Genomic DNA, 9,455 nt, shown 5'->3' with positions numbered 1-9,455 from the left:
CTGCCTTGACTTTAATAAAGGTTAGTTTTTTGTTTTTTAGCCTCAGTTTGGAGTCTCATGTTTGGGTCATCTTCCTCCAACCTTTCACACCCTCGTGTGTTTTTGTTATCAAAAAGTTCTCAAGAAAATATCCATATAACAGTGATGGCATGCATTTTTCTAAAGAATAAGTTGTTTTATTTTTAATATTTTACTTGCAATTTGCCAATTATAGTTTTCAGTCAGGTTTTTTTCATAAGGTGCTCCTCCTATTTTTTCTCAGCAATGGATCTAAAGACACACCACCATTATAAACTTACTGCATGTCATTGCATATATATTATATATCATAACATATAATACATTTAAATGAAAATACCTACTGTACCTGCTGTGGGTTATAATGTGCAAGTGCAATTCCTCTTGCAACTTTATTCTTCTTGGCACAAGTCACAATGACAACATTGTATTGTTATGTGCAAGTCATGCTAACAGTACAAGCACAGATTCTGTGGCCATCACTCAACTAAATTTCTTGTTTGTTTTACTTTACTACCTTACTTCTTTTCTGTTTGGTTTTCTTTTATTTTCCAGTGCTGTGCATATTATTGTGTTTTGGATTCCAATCATTTCGTTAGTGGTCGAAAGGTTGTAACGCTAACTTAAAAAATGAGATAAAATTGCCTCCAAGCCTCTGTGGACTGTTGCCAACAGCCACACTGGACAATCACGCTTAGGCCAAGGACCACAGTTTTAGAGCCATGACCAAATTATTTACTCACATTAGTCATGTGTGTTTACAACACATCTTTGGGTTCTATACTTTTATTCCTAATAGGAAGATTGGCCGCAGAGAAATCAAGTCTCATTTAGAGATGACAGCTTATGGTTGTCATGCGCCACAGAATGACATGTGACCATGACAGCATGACAAAGAAGTTTTATTTATAGACTGAAATTACCAGTAATGATACGTTTTGGTCACGCTGTGGTTAGATCAACTCCATGTTTTAATTTTGAATATTGTTTTTCTTGATTACAGAAGTCCGATTTATGTTAATATGAAATACTGCAAGCGTCTGTGAGTGTGTGTGCACGTGTGTGTATGATTGACTATAGCAGCTATAGCTCTTGATACGGTTTCATTAGCAACACATAATTTAAGTAGGTAAAAGGAAGCTCCAAAAATATTATTTATTAATTTTTTTAGTTTTGGAATACAAAGTTTTTTTGTTGTTTAGATCACAATTAGTGGTTTACTGTAACCATAACATTGAATGGTAGATTTGCACTTCTTCGCAATCAGATGAAATAAAAGACACATTAAATATATCGCTGAAAAGCGCTCAGTATTGATATGAAGACAGAATAGTTAATGATTGTTTGTCCAGTCTTTGTCTGTGGGGTAATCAGACAACTTTACATGTACCCTATATATATAGCAACAATTCATCCTGCCCCTGTCTTCTGAAGAAAAGGGCAAAATTGTATGTTGTGATTGTTTATCACTTGGCTGACAAGCTCTTTCAGTGTCTTCAGTTAAGTTCAGTTAAGTCTGTTTGAAATGTTAGCCATACTGTTGCCCATCATTCAATCTGGTGTCCCAAGCTTGGGTGTCCCCAAGCTCAGAGATGCAAAGGTACTTTTTATAGTATCACATATAATAAAATGGCAACTTTAAGCCATAATATAATTATATAACAGTAGGTATTGGAATGACATACCTGTTCTAATGCTGCAAAACATATATTCTGGGTAAACCCAGGGCATTCATTTAATAAATACTTATATTAAAAAACAAAGTCTGCGCTAAATTATTTTATGTTTCTAATTTATAATATTTTGCTATGATTGACCTTTAAATGATGTATTATTACAGTAGGCATAAAAGTTTCACAGTTCCCTTTGAGAATTTCTAGTATCTGCTGCTGACAACTTATTTCCCCTTATATGGAGCCGTTGTTTTATTTAAGAGTCCATATCTTCTTTTTTTTTTCTTTTTTAAATATAGTAGACACTCCACTGAAAAATGTAATAATTGTTACAGTCAGTTTTTAGAGAATTGCTGTAGCGGTCCCTGTGTAAAAGAGATTTAATAGTCTGCATTGGGAAAATGTGAATATAAATTTTATATGAACATAAAATTCAGAATTGGGATCTGGCCCACCAATTAAAGATATTACACCTGATTAATTACTTATTTTAGTGCCTGGGGTCTTCTCCTCAAACGCACATCTGCATCTACCTTTTGTCTTTATGCAGTCGCAAACAGCCAGGCCTATATGATGCACTCCATTGTATAGCTGGGTAACAATGGCACCAGCTGTTTCTGCAGACACAAAAAGTTGCGTGTGTGTGTGCTAATATTAATAAACACACACGCGCACACGTATACACACTGGGTGTGTTTCCCAGACGCAGATTCCCGCCCTGCTTCCTATCCGCGCTCAGCCGCTCACACGGTGCCTCCGTTACAGATCTATTCTTACAACTGCCTGAACCCCATCCACGTTGTGTGAAATCGGTGCGACCTCTCCGTCACAACCGACGCCACGCCGACCTCGTGACTGCCAAGACATCTGCCCAATAGTAGCTTGAATTCTACGTCATTCAGTCTTTCAAAGTCCAGTCAAAAACGGGTGGGCGGGATTTCCGTGGGCCTGGTATTCACGTTTGGTTGTAAAGGTAAGCCCTGGATGGGATTTTTATTTTTTTTTAGTTTTCTTTTTCTTTTATTTAATCTTCACGTTTGGATTTGATATGGTTTCATACGTGCTGGTGTGCTACTGTGTCCGCTAAAATAAACAGTGCTTGCCGGGCAGTGGTCGCCCATTGCTCGCTTGTGTACAGCAGTGTAAAGTATTCTAAGCAAGAGAACAACGGTGATTTCCCTATAGTACAGCAATTGTATATATATTCTGATTAATGACAGTTAAATAGTGGCTTTGACGAGGCACGTTAAAAACTGTCAGGGCAGCCTGAAACGTTTTTGTCTCTCTATTACTCCTCTATTGCTAAGTTACACGGTTGTAACTTTGCTTTCTGCAACAATTTAGCCGCCTGTTCCCATAAACAGGGGGTCAATTAAATGCTACTTTAGAAGAAAAATATAAAAATAATTGATGGCTATTTATAGCTAACTCAGGTGGATCTGTTTTACCGTTCACGGTTAGATGTCTTTACTGAATGCATTCTGCATACTAAACACTGCTGCTTATGGAAACACGCGTGGAGACAAAGCATTTGTTGAAACTTAAAACCCGGGTGAATATGTTGGACTAATCAGTTGTTGTTTACACACTCTTGTGTTACTTTCTAGCTTTTCCCCCGCGTGTGAGCTGACATACTGCTACGCCGAGGAGAACGTGTATCCACCCTACCACACCTCTTCTTCAAGCAAACTCCTCGACTCTTTTGGATGCTATTTGAAACTTGAAATTGTTCTTCAGCCTTTTAAACGGAATGAATTTTGAAAACACATAACTTGGAGAGCGTCTAGTAAAAAGTGTGTTGAAATAGCCCACCGGTGGAGTTTGTCAGCGTTTGAGGACGTCGCATTAGGCGTTTCTGGAAGGGAAATTAACTTAAAGCTGCAATGGATCAAGCCAGCGGTGGGGAGGATCCAAATAAGCCCTCTAAAAAGAAATCCAGCGAGGATGAGGGTAAAAACAAAAAGCTGGTAGGTATTCTAATAGCTCACTCGTGTGTAACGTGCGTGGAACTAGGGTGTAAGTCAACTGACACATCCTGTAATCCCAGAAGCAGCCCATTATGTCACACTCAACTTTATTAAGACCCAGAAAGTTGCACTGCTTTGCAGCTGCAGAAGGTTTCATGTTAGGTCTGTGTCAAAAAAGAAAAAAGATTTATTGTAAATGCTAAGGACAGTCTTCCTTTTACTTTTAAAGCTCATGATGAAACCAAGGAGCAGGACAAAGCATATTCTCGATGCAGAACTTCCCTGTTTAGTGCAGGACGAGACACAAACAGTAATTCATGTGTTGTTGTTATGGTTTAATGTAGGGGCTAATAGCAGCTAGAGTTGAGCAAAGAGGTACTGTTTCGCTGAGTGCTTCAATTTTCGAGGCACTCAGTGCATCATGTGATTATTCCTGTCAATACATCTCCTGATAGGTTTTTGAAGAGCATCCTTGTTGTGACAGTTGGGGGTCTTATATTAATATGCACACAAAGCACAAGTTAATTTACTGTATGACTCAGTGTACAGCATGATGTACATGAGGTTTGTGGGGGCGATTTATGAACAGCATGAGTGTGTGCAATTGATAAAACTTGTCCTCAGGCAGCCCTTGGGCAGTGTCTATGAGATAACAACTGAAAACCCATTTAACATTAATTTATCGTCATTACATTGGATGGACTTTGTGCAGTAGTTTAACCAGAGGAAGGATTGTGCTTATTTAGAAAAGTAGCAAACCCGAATCTACATCATTAAAGCCGTGGTGTCATTAGGTCCTGCACGCCATATCTTGCCCTGAAATGACATTGCAAGATTTGGTGGAAGTTTTGTTTTGGCTTATGTGGAAATGCTTAAACAATCACTTTTGTTTTTTTTAGTCATGCTGTTCTTAAAAGTTCCTGGGAGAAACTAATACACTCTTCTGAGGAATTGTGTAAACAGCATCTCTCCAAAATCTGTAATTTCCTTATTTGGTAAACTGTAGCTACAATCTTTTATTTACCGTCCACAGTGCCATGTTAAATGATAAATCTAAACTGTAATGCTGAGGGTGTGAAGTGCACGTCAGTGCCTGCATGCCGTCAGTGCTTGCAGAAAGCAGTGGTTTAAAGTTATTTTCCATGACCAGAAACAAAAAAGCTTGGCTGCCGTTTGATTTTCACGTCTGTTTTTCCACATTTGTGGAAAAAGGGAAAGTTCGGCTGCCGTTGAACTTTGTGCAACTTTCTCATGTCACCTCCCAAATCTTCATTGTGAGCTCTGTTAGTGTTGCTTTATGTTGTGACTTATTGGCTGGGTAGGTCACAAGTTTAGTTGCAGCCACAGTTCCTAAATAGGGAACTGAAAACGGCACAGTTTAGATTGACTAGTGTTTCTGTCTTCACTCAAGCATACTGGAATGATTGAAGGACAACATTCTGAATGAAATGTTTTTGTTAATGCCTCTGATATTTCTTTAGGTGGTGCTCATTGTTTTTGAGCATTATTGCATGTTTAGCATTTTTTAGTAATTGTCCTAAAACTGAAACACACAAAGGAAATTGCTGGTTGTTTACACCAAAGTTAAGGTAAAGGAAAGAGTGGCCAAAATAACTGCCTGACAGGAAATCCCAAAGTGGGGCGAATTGACATGCACTCCCAGAGCTACTAATGGGTGTTCCTTTAAGAAATCGTTACGACAGCCTTAAACTCTTGACTATCCTGCCTCCCAAGTTTAAGATGTTTGCGAGAGTGCCAGAATGACATCATCAGTCAGTAAATCACTCAAGAAGTCTATGTAAGACCAGTGTTTGGTTTTGTTTTACTAAAAAAATGGTCTCATGGTCAGGCGTGTTCTCTGTTGCGCAACTCTCTGAGCACAACAGGCAGAAGCAGAAGGCAGCTTCAAATGCGGCTGTTGCAAAAATACTAACATTAGCTTTAAGTTTGAAAGAGGAAGCTGATTATTCTTCCTTGAGTTCAGTTTTGATTTGTCCTCTTGTGTTTATCCCAACTTTTTAGCTGTCCACAGTCATGTAAATAAGCTAAATTAAACAAATTCAGCTGTTTAAAGGGCTAATGCAACAAAAGTGCAAGCGCTATGCAACTAAATCTCTAAATTTTACTACACATATGCAGGGTTGTGTTGTGACATTTTTGGCATGCAGTGCAGGCTGTGTGGATGTGGAACAGACTTGAGGGAGGGGTAATACTGGCTGTAAACAGCATCAAAGTACTGGTTTCATAATCACACCTAGCGCTGCTAAAGAGCACTGTCCCATGTGCTTTGGTGATAAGAAAATGCAGAAACTGCTGTGGTTTGGTCAATGCAAAGTCAAATCAGTCTTTAGAGGAAAAACACTGAAAGCTGTGTGTTTGTTTAACAAGTCACTGGGCAGCATTACATCACGGCAACACCATTTGGGCTATGGGCCCAGGGTGTAGATACTCAGCATAGCATTACAACAGCACTGCAGTCTTTTGGGTCATAACTCAAATTTTCAATAGTTCCTAGCTTCTCTTTGTTATAATGTCCTTGTCTTGAAGTTTTGCAAAAGTATGACATCCAGGAGAACAGCCAGATGGAATGAGCTCTTTAGTAAAAGGAATTCAGAGGAGCTGGTTTGACCGAGAGGGAGAGAACTGTTACTCCTTTTGAATTCCAGATTAAAAGATGATCTCATAGTGTAGCAACTCAGAGGAAGGAAGCATCACATTGCATAAATATAATAATAACACTGAGACGTTAAATATTAGGATTAGGAATGTGGGAACCAATAACTGGGAACCAGTTCTCAGTTATATATATGTATATTGTAGTAGACCTAAGCACATGCATGCCTTTCTTTATTCTACACTGTGTGAAAACTACTGTATTGAATAGGGCTGCCACAAACGATCATTTTGATAGTCGACTAGTCACCGATTATTTTTGCGATTAGTCGACTAATCAGATCATCATCCATTGAACGTAAAAGTACAGCTTATTGCACCAGCAGCATCTGCTCTTATATAACTATCATTAGCTTACAGCTTTAAGTGTTTCAGGTCTGTGCTAACTAAAAATAAAGACAAGATGATAGTTTATTAAATTTTAATGAAACTTGCAGATTGTCTCGGTGAAGTTTAATAAACTCCTTGCTATCTAAAATATAACAGGACACCGGAGTAAATTCTGGAGCATCTCACACTTCTGATGATCAGCTGTCTGCTTGATGTTTATTCAGCTGTGTAAAAACTATAACTTTAATCTCAGCCAAACCGATTTACTCAGGAACAAATAAAATACTAAAAAAAAAAGCCAAACAATAACATTTTAAGTTATCTAAGTGACTCATATATCATGTTTAACCTGAGTAGCGAAAGACGGCGGTGGGTTTGAAAATGATTTGCGGGGAGTCCGGTGTTCTCACAGCGCTAGTGAGCCTAGCCCCCGGCTAGCTATCGAGCTAGTGGGTAACAGACGTCTCCAAAAACGTCGTAGCGCTTTTGAAAATATGCGGTGTCTTGATAAACTGAGCAGATATTTGAGGTTTACACAGCTACATTCTCGCCTGAAAACATGTTAAACGTTTATTTTATGACCCAGAAAGAATAATAAGAGTAATATTAAAACTAACTAGCTGCGCTATGAATTCTGGGACACAGCTTCTTCTTCTTCGGGGTTTAACGGTAGCTGGCATCCTTGTACATGCAGTGCTGCCATCTTCTGTTTCAGTCCGTTATTACACTCTTAAATCCTGCCACTTATTCCTGCGTCTTTTGTGATCTTACAAAGCTTCAAACGACGCGTCGACTATTAAATCAGTCGTCGACGATTTTGATAGTCGACGTAATCGTGACTAGTCGACAAATCGTGGCAGCCCTAGTATTGAATATCAATATTTTTCACTATACTTTATCAAAGTTAGACCAACATTGTGGCAAGACTATGCTGAAGTACTCAGTATATTTATCAAATGCTTTAGCTCTGGTGGCTCTGTGGTGTAGTGGTTTACACGTTCACGTTTCGAGGAGACACAAATCCCTTGGAGGTTGCACTAAGAAGTGCTTTCAGTGTGGTTGGGGTGACCCCTTGTGAATAAAGTCTGATTTAGAGTTATGTAGGAAGTCTTTATAGAGCCTACAATGAATCTGCATAAGTGACTGGGATCAGCCAGCTTTTTTGTTTCTTCTGGTGCATTATGTGTCATTTCCAGCTGTTTTTGTGTGGGGCTATTGTAAGATACAACGATTTTACAACAATAAAAGTGCTGATGATCAAACTTTCCAATTTGTCAATACACAGTATAAGATCCAATCTTCTTTATTGCCTGCAGGCTTGACAGGTAATGTAATGATGTATACAATTTGTACTTGTTTCTTTCTATAAGAAAATTGTTTAAAGTATTCAGAATCTCAAACATCGTTTGTTCCTGTTTGCTTTGTAGTACTGTGATAAGCATCTTCTCCTTAACCTAATTAATTTATAATACACATCGATTGCAAATTGGTGAAATGGTTGGTTGGGAGTAAAGTGGTTTAAGCTTTAAAGAACATGCATGTCTGTACGGCAATTTGTTTAGATATGAAATGTGAAGGATACAAGGATAGTAGGGGTGCAACGATACACAAAAATCACGGTTCGGTTCAGTTCGATACTTTGGTGTCACGGTTCGATATTTTCTTGATACAAAAAAACGTTCATGCCTTTTTAATTTGTCATTTATTAAAATTATAAATATATATTTTAACTCAAAAGTACAGTTTTTAAATTTAATGTTGCTGAAACAACAAAGTAATAAATAAATAAATCTATCTGATGGAGAAATCCCTCATCTTTGGAAAAGAGAGTTTATTACAGAGAAATGTCTCTTTCCAAAATAAAAGCTCTACTATACGCTTCTTCTGGGCTATATTCTCAGCAGCATATTAAACATATCAGGTCCCCATAAGGAGAATCCTGTGCTAACGGCTGTCTAAATGACTCGGGTAAAGTTTGTAGCATGCGTGCTTGTTGTTTTTGTCTGCTTCCACTTGTCTTTGCACTAGGATGCTGTCAGCGTTCATCTGCGCTGCGCTCAGTGGATCTGCGCTCGACAGTGCAGCCTAGGCGGAGTAGTCGAACGCAGATCCACTGAGCGCTGAACACAGACAGCATCGTCAGAAGAAAAGTTGATAAAATAAATTTACAGTTTTGTATTGTTCGATACATATGCGTACCGAACCGAAAGCACTGTATCGAACGGCTCAATACCGATACGAGTATCGTTGCACCCCTAAAGGAAAAAAAAAAAAATTTAAAAAAGGATCCTATTTGTTTTATGTTGGCTTCGAGCCTATTAAATTAATTCTGAGTTATTATTCCATGTTATCAGATGCACTTTTGCTCTGCTTCCTTTTTTCTTTTGACAGTTGGTTGCTGTTGCAGCATGAGCCTGCCAGATTGTTTCATTATTTGTGGTTCATAAGCTGAACTAAAATCAGAAACACTCATTAACTATGTTTTGGCAAATATTACATGTTATTAGTCCCTATTAAGTGTTGTTAAAATAAGTTTTAAAAATATGGCAGACATACTGTTAGTGCATGGTAAACGTTGGTTTTTGAAGATAAAGGGCATTTGTGGAAAACAGTTTCCGTAACGCTCTAAAAGTGTGCAGATATAAGTAATTTTAGTGGCTTCAGATTATACTGCAAAACTCTATGTCAGATTTAGTGAGACCAATTCCTATTTCAGATGCATCCATTACATTTTTTTGCACCACCAGGATTTATAATACATCGTGGTTGCACATTGAAGCAAAGCATGCAGATT

General features: G+C 38.2%; 1 protein-coding gene across 6 annotated transcripts in view; it reads left to right on the top strand.

Annotated features, from left to right (window-relative positions):
• Positions 1-2,430: 2,430 nt before the first annotated feature.
• diaph2 (diaphanous-related formin 2) overlaps positions 2,431-9,455 on the top strand; it is a 375,689-nt gene continuing 368,664 nt past the window's right edge. For 2 of the 6 annotated variants that reach the window (XM_082548119.1, XM_082548118.1), the window contains exons 1-2: positions 2,431-2,664; positions 3,299-3,658. In XM_082548119.1, the coding sequence (XP_082404245.1) occupies positions 3,575-3,658 (84 nt within the window). In that variant the 5' untranslated portion in view covers positions 2,431-2,664; positions 3,299-3,574. The remainder of the gene's footprint in view (positions 2,665-3,298; positions 3,659-9,455) is intronic. The other 4 variants (XM_082548117.1, XM_082548121.1, XM_082548120.1 and 1 more) reach the window with 4 other exon arrangements.

The sequence above is a fragment of the Aulonocara stuartgranti genome, assembly GCF_965226115.1.
Source record: "Aulonocara stuartgranti genome assembly, chromosome: 2".
In the NCBI taxonomy this organism is placed as follows: Eukaryota; Metazoa; Chordata; class Actinopteri; order Cichliformes; family Cichlidae; genus Aulonocara; species Aulonocara stuartgranti.
This window is presented reverse-complemented; position numbering and strand designations above follow the sequence as displayed.